Source organism: Colossoma macropomum, unplaced genomic scaffold (genome assembly GCF_904425465.1).
Source record: "Colossoma macropomum unplaced genomic scaffold, Colossoma_macropomum, whole genome shotgun sequence".
Taxonomy (NCBI): domain Eukaryota; kingdom Metazoa; phylum Chordata; class Actinopteri; order Characiformes; family Serrasalmidae; genus Colossoma; species Colossoma macropomum.
Genome location: NW_023494804.1, coordinates 1,708,256 through 1,728,051, shown reverse-complemented (window position 1 = coordinate 1,728,051; position 19,796 = coordinate 1,708,256). Strand labels below are relative to the sequence as shown.

At 41.5% G+C, this 19,796-nt stretch overlaps 1 protein-coding gene across 1 annotated transcript in view; it reads right to left on the bottom strand.

Annotated features, from left to right (window-relative positions):
* Positions 1-19,796, bottom strand: part of cux1a (cut-like homeobox 1a) — a 155,572-nt gene that overhangs the window by 28,349 nt on the left and 107,427 nt on the right. The window contains exons 9-16 of the mRNA XM_036595364.1: positions 18,301-18,349; positions 15,667-15,744; positions 14,355-14,486; positions 11,085-11,143; positions 8,180-8,228; positions 7,140-7,224; positions 3,597-3,907; positions 1,679-2,066 (exon numbers count right to left, since the gene is read on the bottom strand). Of these exons, the coding sequence (XP_036451257.1) occupies positions 1,679-2,066; positions 3,597-3,907; positions 7,140-7,224; positions 8,180-8,228; positions 11,085-11,143; positions 14,355-14,486; positions 15,667-15,744; positions 18,301-18,349 (1,151 nt within the window). The remainder of the gene's footprint in view (positions 1-1,678; positions 2,067-3,596; positions 3,908-7,139; positions 7,225-8,179; positions 8,229-11,084; positions 11,144-14,354; positions 14,487-15,666; positions 15,745-18,300; positions 18,350-19,796) is intronic.

Sequence of the window (19,796 nt, the reverse complement as noted above, 5' to 3'; positions counted from 1 at the left end):
TCATCTGACATGATCACACGGCACGCTATCTGCTTTCTGATTGGCTGTTTAATGGAGCTTGTCTAGAAGCAAGTTTCAAATGAATTGCAGGAAGTTTTAGTTTGCAACACAAGATTTTTGGTTTATTTCATTTTATTTTAATATGTTGTCACAATTCACTATTTAAAACCAGCCACAGAAATGTAAAGATATTACTTCTCATGGGTGTAAATCTCTGACCTCAGAAAGATTCAACTTAATAATGATTCTTTAGGAAAATATGTAATATGAGCATAGCCTGGCGTCCGGAACTCCACCCACACAGCCAGGTCCCTGTTGGCTGGATTATTATTTCCTGTTCCATGTCAAGGAAAAGATAACTGCTGTTCCACGTTTTTCACAGCACAGCTCGCTCGGAGTGTCCAGTGTCCGTCCTATATACATAACCTAATTATTTTATTTGTCTCATTTGTAATGTGTAGGTATGTAGATCCTTTAAAAGACATGTTTATGACAAAATAAATATACCTATCCAAATACTGATTCGCCACTTATGGACATAATGCACAAAAACAGATATTCGAATGGTTTGAACCGGTGTGATTTTTCAGAAGGACGTCATTTTTGGCAGCACTATTGGAATATAGAAATGAATAACGACTGTTTTTAGTGCATAAAACCCACATAAATGTCATGAGTAGACGTCAGGGAAAAAATAAAAATATAAAACAGTAAGATATGGGTCTACACACTGACGATAATATATAATATAAACCGAAAAGTGTATTGTACCATGATTTATCATAATAACGACACAATACTGTTATTTTGCCCACCCTAATGTGTCTACTTCAGTACCCAAACCACAAAAAAGCCAACCACACAATTATATATTACTACTTACAGGTGTGAATCTCTGAAAGATTTGATTCATTTATGATTCTTTAGGAAGCGATTCAGTCTGTCCACAATTTGTTTTGATTTGATTATTAATATGATTCAAAATATTAAAATTAACGGTCTCACTTTATTTGGCTAGTCCACAATAAAGTCCACTTTATAAATTATCTACAGATGTTCAAACTGTTAACAGACTATCTGTTGACTCTAAACAGTGGTGGGGTTGGGGTTAGGATTTGGACCAGGGTTAGGGCTGGGTTTAGGTTTTGGGTTGAGGTTAATGTTAGGGTGAGGATTAGAGCAGGTTAACAGTTAAAGAAAACGATGGTCAATTTAGCAGATATTCAGTGAATTAAGTATCTACAAAGCATCTAAAGTGGCCTCTCTAAATAAAGCGTTACCAAATTAAAATGTAAGAAATAGAAAAAAACCCTGAACATACAATATATATTGCGTGCGAAACTATTTATACAGTAGTTGAATATATAATGCACAATAGACAGTAATTTAATTAAAAATAGACAACTAAGCTTTATTTTTACATTTGAAAAAAGCCTAAAAAAATCAGTTTGTCCAAAAATTGTGTGCACAATATTGAATATGACTATAATCGATTGTAACTAATCAAAGATTCTAATGCTGACGCAGCTGAATCGCCACCTTTTGAATGACGTATAATTATTTTTACCTCATTTCGTATCACACCTTATCAATCCTGTGTTTTTTTACTATAAATAAACATCACGTGATCACGCTGACGACACTTCGCCCGCCCCTGACGTGGTGCACGAGTTTTTACCTCTCTGTCGTCCCTGAATGCTCCTCAGCGCCAGGATGTTCTGCTCGTCGGAGAGGAACTGCTTCATCTTGTGGAAAGGCTCTTTCCCGCGGATGGTCAGTTTGCTCCAGGGTTTGGGTCGGGCCAGGATTTCGCTGACCGAGCCCTGGGACAGGCCCAGGACGTAGTGTCCGAACACGCGCTGGCCGATGTTGTGTTTGATCAGCTGCTCCTTCACCTGCCGGGCGATTTCGGCCGTGTCCAGCTCCTCTCCCTCCGAGGCGCTGCCTGCTCCCTCCGAGCGGCTGGGCGAGGGCACCGTGCCGTTGGCATCGGGGCTGGCGGCGGGCGGCAGGGGGCTGGAGGCGTAGTGCTGAGGGGCAAACAGCAGGGCGCCGGCCGAACTCTCCTGTGGGGAGGGAGGGGTCTCGTCAGCCTGGTGTTATACGGTAAAACTTTCACACGACTAGTTGCTGGTTTCATGCAAGTTGCATGAAACCTAATTTCCATTCAACACAAAGCAGCTAAAAATAAGCAAAGCTGCACGCAACACTTCTGACTGTTCCACCGTGTAGCAAGACTAAAATGCTCTTGTCCACCGTACATAGGTTAACGATAATGTTAGCTACCCCCAGCTGTTTCAGCTAGCGCTTCAGGCTGTAACTAATTTTCCCTAATTATGAATGTTAATAAATACTTAACATTAGAGTTATACTATATGAAGGACATTCAAGATTATACTGGAAGTTAAGGATGTAAAGCTAATGTGTTGTAGCTAGCTATGTGTTTTAGTTATGTTGCTATGTGCTAGCTATCTAGCAAGGATACCAGCTAGTATTTTTCATGTCATTCTTGCTAAATAAAACCTAAATAAATAAGATTATGTCTAAAAATTAATGAGTATCAGGAGAGGGAAAAAAGAACAACCTAGCCACGTAAATCATTCTAACGGCAGGCCAACTAAGAAAAATAAACGCCAGCACAAGCAGGTAGCTGGATAGGCTCGGTCAGTACTGTCAAATAAACGACGTTATGTTAGTTGAAGTAATATCGTCTAACATGATCACATGGCATTCTGCATTCTGATTGGCTGTTTAATGACGCTTGTTTCAAAGCAAGTTTTGAATGAACTGCAGGAGGTTTTACATTTTATGCAACACAAGTGAAAATGTAGTTTATTGTATTTATTTTTTATAGCCAACCACAGAATTCAGGATTCAGTGCATCTTGAAATCTTTGATTTGTTTGGATTTGATTATTATCATCACAATTCAAAATTTTATTTAAAAATAACATTGAAAAAACAATTCAAAACCACTGAACACCCGATATATCGTCACTGTCCGAAGAAAAACAAGTATCTTCAAAAAGGTAACTTCACAGGAGAGGGCAGAAACATTCTCACGTTTTAATTTAAGTCAATGTAAACTGAATTTATACCAAGGAATTTTGGAGCATTTCTACTCGTCTATTTATCAGGACATTTTTACACAATGTAAAGGGCTGCTGCTTTGCTCAGATGATTTAGAAAAATAATAACAAAAAAGGAAGATTTTTTTGGACAGTGATGATATGTTACTTGAGAAACTATTGATACAGCAGTGGAATATACCAATATACCAAAAGACTATAAAATAAATAAAAATAGAGAATAAAAACAACATGCGATTAATTTTTATTTTTCAGTTTTTCAAAATAGGGTAAAAATTCTATTTTGGTGAAAAAAGTGAATGCATATAATGGAACATTATTATAATTGATTATAATTGATTAACTGATTCTGAAACTGAAACGCAGCTGAATCACCACGTTTAATGCATAATTTTATACGCTCCGTTTTACATCACACTTTACCAACACCGTGTTTTTTATTAATAAGTAAATAATTGTTTTTATTTATAAATATATATAACTAAATAAATAACAGGTTCACGCCTACCTGCAGTGCTTTGGTGTAGAAGCTCTGCATGAGCTGCCGCTGGAGCAGTGAGCTGAGGGCCATTTTTCCCGCCAGCGGAGGGAAGGTGGCGCCCACGCTGGCGACGGCGGGCGTGAAGAAGTCCGGCCCGATGCCCGTGGGGGAGAAGGGGTGGGCACCGTTGGCACTGGCGGCGGATTCGGAGGTAGCTGTGCCGGTTCTCATGAGGAGCTGAGGGGGGGAACCCTGTGTGGTGTTGGTGGGCACGGGCGTGGCCGGAAGACGCTGAGAACTCTCCACCGGAGAACCTTTATCTTTACGACCCGTGGAACCTGCGGCACAGAACACACAGCGGCCGTTACACGCACAGCACCAACACCGGTCCCTGTGGCTGTGAATGTTATAAGTGCTTAAGTCACACAGACTGGCAACGGCACAAGATGGTCAGACTGATTATATTACAGTGCGTCTCTGAAATACATTATACCCTGTTCTCATAAAGCACTGCCCACTTATGGTCAGATCATCCAGAACATGAATTCCACTATTTTTTTTATTTTTCTGCATTATTAAGCATTTAACATTGAAACAGTCACTCAGAGTGGTTCAGAACTGTTCACAGTGGTGGTGATAGGAACCAGACGTCCACCTCTAAAAGCTCCCTCACAGAAAGTTCCTACATGAAATGGTTATGAATTCACTGCCTGATGACTGAGACACTGTTTTATGATAGTTTAGAGAACTTAAAACTCCATTCATGGTGGAGGGATACATGCAGGGCGCTGTGAGGCAAAATAGTCCCCAAAGAAAACTTATTATTTCAGATTTTCCACTATTTTCCATCATCAACATTCCATATAAACTCAGAAGACTCGTGTAGGTTCACTGGTGGTTCTGGATAGTAAATAAAATGTCTATATTTGTGTTGTAGTCATGGCGACCCCTGGTTCCTATCACCACCACTGTAAAGACATCTGAACCATTTCACACCAAACCACTCTGAATCTCTCTGATTACTGCTCAACTCTATGGAACCGAGCGTCTCGCCAGCGAGAATTTGCTTTTTTAAACGTATCAGCATGTGGAACTGGAGCTTTCTGTGAGCTACTGTGTTTCCTGTCACTGAATAAAAGATGGTTCCGTGATTGTTCAGTTCAGTTTGGATCTGTACGCGGTTATTATTGATTTAACCAGAATAATGACAAAACACGACTGACTTACATTCCTATTTAGTGTCTTTTTTTCTACAAATCTACGAGATTTTGGCTTTGTTACACTTGATGGTTCCTCAAGGGTTCTCTAGTAAAGGAAATGGTTCTATATAGAACCATGAGTTCTAACAGAGCCATCGCCTTTACAAAAGAACCCTTGAAGAACCATTTTCCGAAAGGTTCTATATAGAACCATAGACAATCTGAAGAACCATTCCACCATGCAAAGGACCATTTAAGCATGATGAAACAGCTCTTCAGATTATCTATGGTTCTATATAGAACCCTTCTGAAAATGGTTCCATATAGCACCAAAAACGGTTCTTACGGAGTTACAAGCTTTATATGATACTTAAAAAAGATGGTTCTTCAAGGATTCTTTAGTAAAGGCAATCGTTCTATTAAGAACCATGAGATCTGAAATGGTTCTTCGCATGGTAAAAAAGGAATTGTTGTATATGGTTTTAAAAAGGGTTCTGCTATTGTTACAACATCAAACTTGTAACAGTATAAGAACCCTTTTTGGTGCTATATAGAACCATATACAACACACTCTACATCAATCTGAAGAACCATTTCACCATGCAAAGAACTGTTCTGTTTAGAACTTATGGTTCTAAATAGAACCACTGGCTTTACTAAAGAACCCTTGAAGAACCATCTTTTTAAGACTTTTTAAGCGCAGAGAAATCACATGATTCACGGTTTAAACGTCAGTACATTTTCTGTGCCAGCCTTAAAGGGTTAATCACTTAATTATGCAGAAATTTGGAACGATGGGTGGAATTCCCCTTTCAGGCGTGCATTAAAAAGGCTAAACGTGAAAGAAAAACAGATTTACATTCACATTTAAATCCCAAATGCAATGCATAATTTCCATGAGGGCAGTCCAGAGGTGAACTGGCCTGACATTTACAGCCCCCACACACACACACACACCGACATTAACACTGTATGGTTAAAAGGGCAACCTGAGGAGATAAAACACAGACGCCACAGCGAAAGCAGGCCTCATTATCATTTAGCTCTTTAGGAAACGGTGCGGTTCGGGAAGCCTCAGGCCTGCGGAGGAGCTGCACTCGCTGAGCAGAAGTGACCTTAAAGACCGTAGCCTCCAAACCTTTCTCGTCACTACCTGTTTGTGCAGCTACTCCTTTTGTTTATCTTTCTTCCAGCACAATAGAATAATGCAGCGGACTTTACACGAACTTATGAAGACACATCAGGTCACAGACCAAAGTGAAAGTCCACAGAAAGTTGGTTTAGCTGTGTTGGAAAAGGGCCGAAAGCCCTCTGCCTCGTTTGATAGTTGCAGCTGCTAGTTCGGCATTAATTCACAGTATTGGATTACATCATTAAGAACACCCCGTCGCCATGTCGGTAGGTGAGCTGTAGCTCTGACTGTGCTCTGATGGAGCTCGTCTCATCACCTTTACTGCAGATACAGCCCTGCAGGAGGATAAACACCAACAACACAGACCAGAATGACCACAAACACATGAACAGACATGTGGACACCTTAGAAGCGTCTCCTGAAACACTAGATTAGTTAGACTGGTGAACTGGACCTATTTCACCTGCACATCTCCAGAGTTCAGAACATTCCAGAGTGTGAAATTTTATAAAAACTAATCAAAGCTCTTAAATAATAAACTCATACGCAGATATAAAGCTGAAGATTCTTATTCACCACATTCTCGTCTGAATTTTCCACTCCACCTTAAAGGGAGCTGTAGTTACACTGAGGCGTCTTAAACGCAGAACAATTTTCAAACAAGAAGCTCCGAATATACAGCCAACATCAGCTCACCCCAAAAATACACTAATTTACCTCAATAAATACATTAATTTAGCTCAATACATTAATTTAGCTCAATAAAAACATTAATTTACCTCAATAAAAGCTCCTTAATCAAACCCCTCAAACTTCCTCTTGGAGGTGTTTAATGAGCAGCTAATGAGCAGCTCAGCAGAGCAGCTGTTGAACGCGTCTCACTGGCTGATCTAACGCCGCGTCCCAAACCACACACTTCTGTACTTCACCTACTGCACTAATGAGTGCACTTCTAATGGGATATGCACTATTTTTACACACTATTTAGTGAGCTAGTATGCGGTTTGGGACGGGGCGCTAGTAACGCAGCAGGAAACCTCAGCCGTTTAGATTTCAGCTTTCATTTGTTATCAATACAGCAACCAATCAAATAAAGTATATCAGTCAAAGCAGCACTGTGTAATATTTTTGTTAAACCTGAAAATAGTAGCATTACTGAGTCTGGAGAAAAAAGAACACACTACAGTAAGGTAAGTGTCATTACGCTCAAACTTTCTCTCCTGGTGAGGTCACACTCACCGGTCAGTTCGCTGTGGGTCGGTCGTCCGCCTCCGTGGCTGGACTCTTTTCCAGAAAGCAGAAGCTCCAGAGGCCGCGGAGGATCCTGAAGAATATGTAGACATCATATAATATACTGTTGACAATATAGACCATTTCTAGTATTTCTGTTTCAAATTTTTGAAAAAATATTCTTTTAATAATAGGAAAAAAAATAAATCACTCTGTAGATCCAATCAAAAGAGCTGGTGTTACTCTTTTGGACACGCTTTTTGTATTCTATATTAAATATTAGTGCTGAATAACTAAAGCTGTGGAATCAGAGGATACAGATCACTTGATGAAGGTCCAGTTAAAAATATAAATAAATGGCTTATTAAATTCTGTTATATTTTGCTGCTGTCGGAACAAAACCTCATATCTCCATTTTTGTCCTTTTTCAGTTTGTGACATAATTTGAAAATGCCTGTTGCTCTTTACATTGTGTGTAAATTTCATGATGAATGGACCAAAATAAACAGCCCAAAATGGCTTGGAGAAACACCTGGTTCCACTGACTTACATTAAAAGTAAAGTATGTTTTTTCCTTCTCCTGTAAAGTTACCATTTTGGAGATACGAGGTTTTGTTCCAACAACAGCGCAAATATCAACAGTCCTTCTAGCCCAGATATGATCTAATTATTGTGAAAGATGTCTAAAAAACAGTGAAGCTCAATGCTGCAATGATAATACAGCTATATATTTCAGATTAAATGTTATTCTGCCATTTTCCAAATGCATATGCATCATTTCTGGCTCACAAGATGAGAAACTGTGTGGAAAGTGCAGATTCCTATGCTTGTAAGCAGAATACGAGATATTTTAATATGACTAGAATTCAATTAAAAGTTATATTGGTCATTTTTTCATGTCAAAACAAAACAGAAAAGGTCAGAAACGCAGACTCGAGCCCGAATAAACAGCCCGCAGATCACCTTTACTATGTAACTAACTACGTAATTACATAATTGCATTTAAATAGTGCAGCCAAACTCCTAAACTGTGAGGTTTAAAGCTTTACCTGTGCTGCAGGCTGGTCAGATGAGCTGAACTCCATGGATCTGAGGACACTGCAGAGATAAAAGAGCATATAAAAGGTGTAAAAGCAGTTTTAAACCACACGGCTCATTCTGAACACCCCTCACAATGAAACCTGCCCCCAGTTCTGCTCTCAGCTCAAACTCATTATGTTACAAAAGTGAGAAAAAAAAACCCTTTTTCGCCTTTTATACTTCAATAAGATTCTGAAAATTCCTTCAACACCTGGGATCGAGTTACCAAAACTCAGCAGCCAAACTCAATGATGCATTGTTCCCGAATCAGCGCGCTGAGATATCATCTACAGGCCGAAACGAGTGCTTTCAGAGCGGCCCGAGCTAAAAACACTTCGCTCCATTACAGCGGAATGCGTCCCAAAGCGGCGAGCGCGCTATCAATAAAACATTCAGCATAACGGCCCTTTAAGGCCCGATCGTTAGAACAACGCTCCTCACAACGCCCTTTATTCACCAGCGGCCGGATTTACACCCCTAATCAGGAGGATCACGCCTGAAATCCAGTTTCAGAGAGAACGCCCAGGAATCCAGCATCTCCAGCAACTCCAGCGACTCACAGCTTCAGTCAATTAGGTTACGGCTCACACTAACAAGGTTAGCCTCCTCATTACGGCTCTGGAGCAGACGAGGCGAAGCGGCGGCGCTGCTGTAACACGTCCTGCTCTTTAAACACCTTTTTGTTTACTGTACTGTGTGTTTTTATTGGTGGACAAACCAAGACAAATCAAGGGGGTGTTTGACTTTGATGTTTAATACATTTCTACTAAATTAAAGTCACTAAGAGAAGTAAAACTGAATGTACAGGAAAAGCTTTACAGCAACAAATAACACTGACACACTGTTATATGTAGTTATTACATGTAATACACAGGCATGATGAACCGCAGCATAACATGAGCATGATCTCATAAAATTATTATAACATAAAACCACTTAATAACTAGCCTGTGTTTTTCACAGATTTGCTAATTTACACAGAATTACAAGCCTATTTTCACTTAGCTGTTCACTTTCGCTGCATTACTAGTCTGCTTTTACAGAATTCCTAATTTACACAGAATTACTAGCCTATTTTTTACATTTACTGGGCTAATTTTCACAGAATTAGTAGAATATTACTCACAGAATTACTAATTTTCACATCTTATTTTCACAGAATTACCAGCCTAATTTCTACAGAAGTATTAGCTTATTTTGAATATACTGAATTACTAGCCTTTTTCACTGTTTTCTCACTGAGTTCCCATAAACAAGCAATGAAGATTCAAATATTGTAAAACCTTTAACGATTACCTAAACAATGACTTTAGTATTTTAATAAAACCAAAACTTTAGCTTTTTGCTAGTTTGGGTTTTAAACAATGCTAACCAAGTTTAATCTAAACACCACCGACGCTGTAGGGCTGTAGAGTTCACAGCGAAACAAAGCCGAACCCCAAACAGCCCCCAAAGAAAAGTCCAAGAGAAAAATCCTCAATAATAATCAGAACTGATTAAAGCAGACGGACTCACGGCCAGAAGAGCGATCCCCAGCATCTCAGCCTGAGCGTTTACAGCAGAGTGGGTTTAAGAGTTTCTGTCCTGCTCAGTCCAGCACACCTCTGAGAGATACAGAAGCGTCCAGAGAAACTGACCAGCGAAACAGCAGCAGGTAGAGAGAGCAATCCGCCACTACCGGTCAGAAAATAAAGCAGACAGGACCTCGGGAGGAACGGCGAAAGGTTACGAATGGTCTGCAGGCTTGGCACAAGGACAGAACCAGACGTCAGCTGTGGCAGAACTGACCGAGCGAATTCAGGCCGAAAAAGAACGCAGGCTGATGATTATTTCATAATATAGAACCATGAAAATAAAGCAGCAGAGCTGTGTAGGAGAGGGAGGAGAGTCTGTATAGAACTGAGCATCACAGCATCTCAGTCCCATTATTATTATTATTATTATTATTATTATTATATACAGTACTATTCAAAAGTTTAGAATAATTTGTGTTTCCACACTCACTGTCCACTTCTCTGCATACTTTGTTAGCCCCCTTTTACCCTGTTCTTCAGTGGTCAGGACCCCCATGGACCCTCACAGAGCAGGTACTATTTGGGTGGTGGGTCATTCTCAGCACTGCAGTAACACTGTAACACCACGGTGGTGTGTTAGTGTGTGTTGCGCTGGTCTGAGTGGATCAGACGCAGCAGTGCTGCTGGAGTTTTAAACACCTCAGTGTCGCTGCTGGACTGAGAATAGTCCACCAACCAAAAATATCCAGCCAACAGCGTCGTGTGACCACTGATGAAGGACAAGAGGATGACCAACACAAACTGTGCAGCAGCAGGTGAGCTATCGTCTCTGACTTTACATCTACAAGGTGGACTGACGAGGTAGGAGTGTCTAATAGAGTGGACAGTGAGTGGACACAGTGTTTAAAAACTCCAACAGCACTGCTGTGTCTGATCCACTCAGACCAGCACAACACAAACTAACACACCACCACCACATCCATATATATACATATATATGATGTGTGTGTGTGTGTGTGTGTGTTTGCATGCTTAAGTGGTTCTTTTCATGGTGGAATGGTAAATGTGTTGTATATGGTTCTATATAGCACCAAAAACAGTTCTGCTCTGTTACAAGCTTGACACTGTACTGATAGAAGAAGATAGAAGACCTTCTGGGTACGTAAAATAACAAAACGATCGAAAGTGATATTGATGCCTGGCGTCGTGGTTTTATTATTGTCCAGATAGTAGAAAATCCTGTGATATTGTGACAGAAATCTGATCTCATATCAGCCACGTCTGTGACCGTGTCATTATCAGTGATTAGTAAACTGGAGATACCCAGTAAAGCGGTGGAGTAAAGTGATTTATGACTCACCTCAGTTCTCTTTTCAGCTCTTCATAGTCTGACTGAGCCTCGAGCTTCTCTTCAAGATGCTACAAAACAAATAAGAATCAATGCAGTAACAAACACAAGCCAGCGCCTTGATTTCACACTTCTATTACGGTATCCTGTGAAAGGGTTCCGTGCTATCAGGCACAGAAGGGCTTTAAGTGGAGCTACAAGGCTAATGGAAGCTTATACCCCACCAATTAGCATGGTGCTAACTCTTCATCTAAATCACTATTCACTCGCCTCAAACCATGAGGAGGTGTTCAGTGTCTCTAATAGACCTGATTCTGTGGTTTCTGACACTGTATGACTCACTGTTACCTATAAACATGAACTAAAGTACATTAGCATAGCTTGTAGTTAGTTATGAAGCAAATGGCTCCACATAGAGCTCATGGTTTTAAATAGAACCATTGCCTTTGCTAAGGAACCCATGAAGAACCATCTTTTTAAGAGTGTATATGTGACGTTTTTAGATGTGTGAGGAATGATGACTGGAGCTGTATAAGAGGGGGCCTGTGATTCTTTTCCGGTTTTTCCCTCTCCTTTACTGTGTCGTAGCTTTCTGTGCATGAAAAGGTTCTGCAAAGTCCCAAAGCTCAGCGTTCCCTCCAGAGGGAGAAACTCTCTCCCACAGAACCCACTTTTCTCAACTGCCTGAAACGCCTCGTGGGAATTCCAGCCCTTTTCCTTTGTTACAGGATGACGTCATCTCATAACACAGTCCTTACTGCCCGCCTACCGGTGAGCTCGGCCCCCTCACACAGCGCACAGCGGCTAATGGAGGAGGAGCGATGGCCCTATCATTAGGAGACTGCGAGTTTGATCCCAGGTGATGCCTCAGCCATCTTAGGCTGGGAGTCCAAGACAGCACAGTTGTCCTCGCTCTCTCTGGGTGGGCAGGATGGCCCCTCATCTCAGCGTGATGCTATCCAGCGCAGGTGTCTGTTGGCTGACGTAACAGATCTGGCGGTTAGCGTCTCCTCCGAGTGTGTTCATCTGTCCAATGACGCTGCGTTAGCGTCAGTTTGAAAAGATGTGGTGGAGCTTCATAGGACTTGGAGGAAGCCTGTGTTTGCCTTCACCCTCTTAGCTCTGGTGGTACTGTGACTGGGGGAGTCTAACTAGTGGGTGGAACTGGATACGACTAAATTGGGGAGAAAAAATTGGGAAAAATCAAAAAAAGAAAAAAATTGATCCGGCAGAACCGACGCCGCTGGAGAAACAGCCATAGTGGACAGATGCTGCTAGCCAGGCTTGAGAAACACAGCAGTGACTAAAAGAAGCAGGACTTTGTCTGAACATGTCAGTGGCCTGAGCTCCACTCAGCTTTTGTGCAAGTTTCTCAACTTTAAGTGGCTCTGAGGTCTTAAAAACTTCAGCGGTGATGTGCTACACGGCGCGCAGGCCTGTGAGCGCTGACCGGCTTCAGCGGCATGTTTATGTGCGCGCTTGGAGCGTGACGGACGGCAGGCTGGACGAAAGGAGACGGAACGGAGATGGAGCTCACAGTGAGGCTGATCCACTCAGACTGCAGACCCTCACCAGAGCAGAGCCCAGTACAGTGGGGGGGGTCAGCCACAGATCTGAAATTAACAGGGCGGTGCGAACTCTGTTACATGAGCGACTGTGACGTTTTTTGGGGCAGTTTTGTGTTTATTTTTATGTTTCTCTGTGCACAAAGGTGGAGAAGAGCCTTAAAGCGGTAGTTTGGGGGAAAATCAAGGGCACACAATCTCCCCCCCCCCTCCGCCCCCCACCAGCCTAAATGTAGCCAGTCAAGACATGTTTGGTGTCTGAAGTTCTGAAGTTTCCTTCTTCCTTCTCGTGTGTGTGTGTGTGTGTGTGTGTGTGTGTGCGTGTGTGCGTTCATTCCGTTGTCCATGATATGTACTTTACGTACATCGTTTTCTCATTTGATTTGTTTTAGTTTTGTATTGTTTGTGTGTGTGTTTTGATGTTTCCCTGCTGGCTGAGGAGTTTGTCATCATATCCACTGAGATGGCAGCCGAGATTGATTTTCCAACCGTGGCTCAGAGGCTTCTTGGTCTGGCCGCTTGGGTGACGCTACATCACAGCTATGATGCAGCCTGGAGCAGCCGCACAAGTGATGCTGTATCACGGCTGCGAGGCTCTCTGGACCGTGGGGCTGATCAACGCTACATCGCAGCTATGTGGCTGCCTGGGAAGGTTGCTTGGTTGACGCTGCACTGCGGCTGTGGGGCTGCCTGGACCGCTAATGTTTGGCTGCATGAGCAGCGTTACGCCATGACTACGAGGCCTCTCAGGTGGGCTGCCTGAGCGATGCTACATCACAGCTATGAGGCAGCCTGGGTCAGCCGCTCGAGTGATGCTGTACTGTGGCTACGCGGCTCTCTGGACCGGGACCTGATTGACGCTACATCGCAGCTACATGGCTGCCTAGACTGGTGGTGTTCGGCTGCAGGAAAATGCTCCCCCTTCGTGGCTAAGGACATTTTCGGCCTTCGGGGATTCCTGGGCCGGCCGCCCGTGTGGTGCACCGTAGCTGTGGAGTGATACTTTCCCCCCGGGCTAAGGACTCTTTTCAGGCTAGCTAAGTGACTCTAGTGGTCATTGTAATTCCCCCCAGCTAGTTGTGGGAACTGCGGAGTTGTGTGTGTGTTTCTGTGTTTTTTATTTATTGTTATGTATTTTGTCACTTTCTGATCTCTTTGGAAAGCATCATTCGGTTCGTGAAAGATGCTATATAAATATGAAATTATTATTATTATTATTATTATTTTAAAAATGTATAAAACCCATCCTCCTTGTAAAATGACCAGGTCCCCTACTTTTCCCTCCACTCTGGATCGCTTAAGATCTCTGTTGTCTATAATTGCATTTTGTCCATATGGTTATAATGGTTATATAATTGGTTATAGAGTCCATTTAGGCATGTGCACCCACCGTCAGAGTTGCCAGGTTTGCAGTTTTCACAAAATACACTCTCAAAAAGATGGTTATTTAAAGGTTCTTTAGTAAAGACAGTGGTTCCGTATAGAAGCCTGAACACACAAAGAACAATTTGCATGCTTAAATGGTTCTCTGTATGGTGAAACATCTTCAGATGGCATTTAAAATATTCTTTCTCTCTAATGTTATTGATCTTTACACATCGAGAAAATGATTTTTAGCAAATGCAAATACAAATAGAGGACCCCAAAGTGAAGCCTGGCTGCTTCTGTGGAGCAGTAGATGTTTGGTGAATGCGGTTCTGCTGTGTAGCTGCAGTACCTTTAGCTGCTCCTCTTTAGCGCTGAGCTCCTGCTGCAATCGGCTGATCTGATTGGCCGTCGACTCGGTGAGTTCAGTCAGATCATTCTGGAGCTTCTGGACGTCCTCAGATACACACTCGACCTCACACACCTTCACACATACAGAGTGTATTACTGCCCTTACAGTGACTCCAACAACACTGTAACCTAGTGACCCCATCGTTCACCTCTACTCAAAGGGGAATTCCACCCATTTTTCAAAAGGAAATGGTTCACTGTAGAGACTCAAGATTTCTTTACAGTGGTGGTGATAGGAACCAGGGGTTGCCATGACTACAACACAAATATAGACATTTTATTTACTATCCAGAACCACCAGTGAACCTACACGAGTCTTCTGAGTTTATATGGAATGTTGATGATGGAAAATAGTGGAAAATCTGAAATAATCAGTTTTCTTTGGGGACTATTTTCCCTCACAGCGCCCTGCATGTATCCCTCCACCCGACATTTAGTCATGTATTTTTACTAATACTAACAAACTGTAGTTCGTTAACATTGGGCTACGGTTGCTGAGCAACACAATGCTTTATGTATCTGCATAATGATTCCTTTTTTTAATAAACTTGGGCATTAATACAGAATCCGGTTGATATGTGCGATCATATCAAAATCATACCAAATCAGCTCAGCCAACATATATATATATAGATCAATAGGAACTATATAGATAAATATATCATCCCTTATCAATATAATAATTAATAATTTTTATAATCATGGACATAATGAAACAACACATTTTCTATTTGTAAACATTTACACATGCTGGATTCTATACGATCAAAGAGAAATGTTTTACATCAGCTTGCATACATACAGTCATGTGCAAAACTTTGGACACCCTCTCTATATAGATCTTTCTACACTCTTAAAAGACGGTTCTTCAAGGGTTCTTCAGTAAAGATACTGGTCCTATATAGAACCATGAGCACTTAAATAACCCTCTGCATGCTTAAATAGTTCTTTACATGGTGAAATGGTTCTTTAGCTTGATGGAGAATGCATCTGGTTCTATACATAACCTTTGTGACAACGGGTCTAAATAATAGCACCGAAAAGGGTTCTGCCATTGTCGTCGTGTTGAGCTTGTGGTGCTAGATAGATTCATATACTACACATCCTCCATTCACCTGAAGCATTTCACCATCCAAGAAACCAGTTAAGTATGCAAATGGTTCTTTGAGCGTTTGTGGTTCTATATAGAACCACCCCTTTTACTTTAGCCATCTTTTAAAGAGCGTACAGCGGAAACAGCTGGGGACTCTTACCCTGTCAGGTGTTTCCTGCCGCTGGCTGGTGAGCTGCTCTCTCAGACTCTCCGTCTCTCGCTCCGCAGCCTCGGCTCTCTGCGCAACACACACGTTCACATTTTACACACACGATATACAGAGTGATACTGAGATGATAATCAGAGCCCTGCTGCTGGAAACCGCTGGAACTGGGGCATTCTGATCCTAAAAGCGGTTAAAAGTACTAAACTCAGGCTTCAAAATGACTGCAGCTGCTGTTCTTAGCTGTGCTAACGTACTTTACATTTACACTAGTGCAGTCAAGTGATTAAAATAATTGTAATTAATCGCAATATTTTGTGTAGTTTATTGTGATTAATGGCTTTTCTCTTATTCGCTCATATGTGAGCCTAAAGAAAGGGTTTGTTTGTGTAGTTAACCCTCTGGGGTCGACGAACACGGCAGCACGTCAAATTAGATTAATATCTTTGTGATGATCCAGCTCAGAAATCCAGTTCAAACACTTCCTGAATCTGTAGAGTCGTCCTTTCCATTCCATCTTATCACGAGATCATACGACACTCACATCCGGAGTTATGAGCCTATGAAGAGGGGCTGAGATACACCTCATCTGCCTCTCACTGTGTGGAGCTGGTGGATTGGTGTGTCCATCTACATTCTGTGTGAAACTGACCAATGGACAATGGAAATCACTAAGGTCTGACCATCACGCCGGAAACCCTTCATTCTTCATTCAGTCCACATCGGAGACTCGAATGGTGTGCAGAGAGTTTACAGCTGCTGAAGCTGCTGCAGCGGGTTTGGAAAGTAGTGATGAGGAGAACATTTATCTACTGTTTTATTCATTCTGCTACTTTTGTGATCCTGAGACTTTGGTAAACACATTTCAACACCAAAACAATTCATCCACATCAGTAAAGCTGTGTTTTCACAAGGGATACTAGGAATTTCTAACATTAATAATTTTTTTTGCTTTAGAGCTGAATTATCTCTGTACACAGAGCTCCAGGTCAAAAGGGCCTCATTACAGAGAGAGCTGAGCGTACCATGCTAATTGGTGCAGAACAAGCTTTCATTACTCTCTATATTAGCCATGTAGCTCCAGTTCCCAAAACTAAATCAGCAAACTTCAGACACCAAACACGTCGTGGCTAACTGATGGCAAAAGTGCTGTTTACCACTGTTGGCCCACTGACAGCAAAGCCTGGCGGCCCACTGGCTTTTTCTGGGTGAAATTAAGCAAAGCGCCTCACAAAACGCCACTTTTCATCACTCATTTTCCACTCACAGTGCAATTTACTGATTTTTCCATTTCTTTCTTTTGTTATCTTTTGTAAATTACTAAATAATTTTACCAGTTAATATCACAAATAAAGCCACTAGAGGTGTAAGAAAATATCGATACACTTAAGCATCGCAATATTATATTTTGAAATACTGTATCGATTCTCAAAAACACAGTGTCGATTTTTAATTAATAGTTTACATGGAAAGATTCGTGGCAGACAACAGTTCATTTTGTGCTGTGTTTAAACCCAGCGACCACTAGATGGCAGTGTTCTATCTTCAGCCATTAGACTCTTCCACTCCAGCGTAAACAAGTAGCGTAAGGGCGCACTGTTAACGTGAGAATATTTCTTGTACTAGATTTTATGCATATGGTGTTTGTTCATACTATATTTTCCTAAAATTAGATTTTGAAAATTTGCAACATATTGCCTTGTATACAGTATCGCAATATATCGCAATATATTGAACTGTAACGCCTGCATCACATTATACAGCTGTAACCAATTTAGCACAGTGTCAGCAACGGCATTTCCAACAAAATCATTTTATGTTAGCCCTAGTCATTAATTTTTTTTTCTCTCAATTGTTTTTAATATTTGTCTTAGTTTATTTTCCAAAAGTCTGTGTGGAGTGAAAATCTGTTAGAGGAGAGTAAAAGCTAGTCTTGTGCGCAGGACAATAACCCGGGTGGTCCGAGGGTGGACCAGCAGTGACGTACAGTCAGCGGGGTGCCGACCTTATCATGCCAGTGGACCGATATGTGCTGCTATCTGGGCTGATTTGGGATAAAAAGCGTAAAACTTTGTAAACGTGACATTTTGCTGAACTATCGCTTTAAAAGTGTGTCAATCTAAACAGGCGCTGGTTGGTCATGTTTATTCACCAGCTCCCTGCAGTGGTGACCTGAGTAGAGACGTGTGGGAGAAACTTTACCTACATTACAACATTAAATCGGTGCTTAAAGCATTCAACCTTTAGCCGCAGAGAGAGCTAACCACCGGATCTTTATGCATGTATGGAAATGCTTCGAATTAAAACTGCTAACTAATTCTGAAAGTCCATGTAAGCGAAGTCTCACCAAACACGTGTGATTATATTAGCATCTAAAGGACTCTGCTCTTCATTTAGATGCGCTGCTAATGCAAAGCAGGAGCTGAAGTTTCACGGTGAACTCTATAAACGCTGAGGAAACTAACTGCTGCCTCCAGACTCTGCTGGAAAATCAGCATAGACTATATATATATATATATATATACACACACACATCAAAGAAATAAACTTATTTTTGACCAGATGCATAACAGTATAGTCACAGGCACAAGAATGCCCACAGGTATGAACCGTTCTGTAGTGTGGTCTCACCTGATTGGCTTTCTCCACATCCGCCTTCATTGCTTCAATCTCACTGGCTCTAGAAAACAAAGTAAAAACAATCAGGACAAACAGACACACAACAGCTACACACCTACTGTCCACCTGTTACAGGTTTCTAATAAAGTGGCCAGTGAGTGGAAGCACAAGGTAGGTGTTTCTAATAAAGTGGCCAGTTAGTCTGAACAAAGGGTAGGTATTTTGAATAAAGTAGCCAGTTGGTGCAAGCACAAGGTAGGTGTTTCTAATAAAGTGGCCAGTGAGTGGAAGCACAAAGTAGGTGTTTCTAATAAAGTGGCCAGTGAGTGGAAGCACAAGGTAGGTGTTTCTAATAAAGTGGCCAGTTAGTGGAAGCACAAGGTAGGTGTTTCTAATAAAGTGGCCAGTGAGTGGAAGCACAAGGTAGGTGTTTCTAATAAAGTGGCCAGTGAGTGGAAGCACAAGGTAGGTGTTTCTAATAAAGTGGCCACTTAGTAGAAGCACAAGCTTGGTGTTTCTAATAAAGTGGCCAGAAAAAATGTTCACGTCCATTTAAGTGTGTGTGAAAGCATCTGGCTGTGAGTGTACGTAAAATGTGTGCGTGTGTCTGCCCCCAAATTCTGCAGCCCCCCCCGCCCCCCACCACACACACAACCAACCCACCCACCACACACACACACACACACACACACACTGTTAAGCGCTCTCAGTTTCGCACTAATCCTTCTGAATGTGTGTGTGTGTGTTCAGCACTGATCCACCTGCTGGAGTGTGTGAGCTGAAACACAGCCGTCCGTCTCACTCTAATACACTCTAATACACCCTAATCTGATATAATAGTCTCTGTCTGTGAGCTCATAACACACCCAACCGCTAACAGCACAGCTCAGCACGGCCATCACAACCGCACTTTTACTCACACTGCGTTATTGATACTGTACAAGCAATCACTTCTCATATTAATAATTATATAGGGGTTATAACTACAGCCTAGACACGTCTCTGTGTGTTTAGATGCTTTATTCAAAATTTGAAGTATTTGGGAACAACAAGAATGAGAAAAACTTCATTCTGGATATTAAATTTATAACAGCTTCAAGGTAAGGCAGGTTTATTTATCTAGCACCTTTCAAACACTGCTGTCATTCAAAGTGCTTTACAAATGAGAAAATACAGAGTCAGGAAATACAGAGTCGTTTAAATAAAGTAAACGAGAATAGAAATTAAACACATGATTAAAACAGTAGAAAAAAAGGGAAAAATCATTAAATTAAAAATCAAATTAGAAATTAAAAAATTAAAAGTTAGATTAGGATAAAAAAGTGCTGCTACAAAGGATCACACTGATAACGATCTGTAGCTCCTCATCACTAATTTTGCTGAATTCCAGTTCACAGCTCACTGTTTGTTATGTTCACACACACACACACACACACACACACACACACACACACACACACACAAACACACTGTAGTAATTAATTGAACAGCGGTGTCTGATTAGAGCT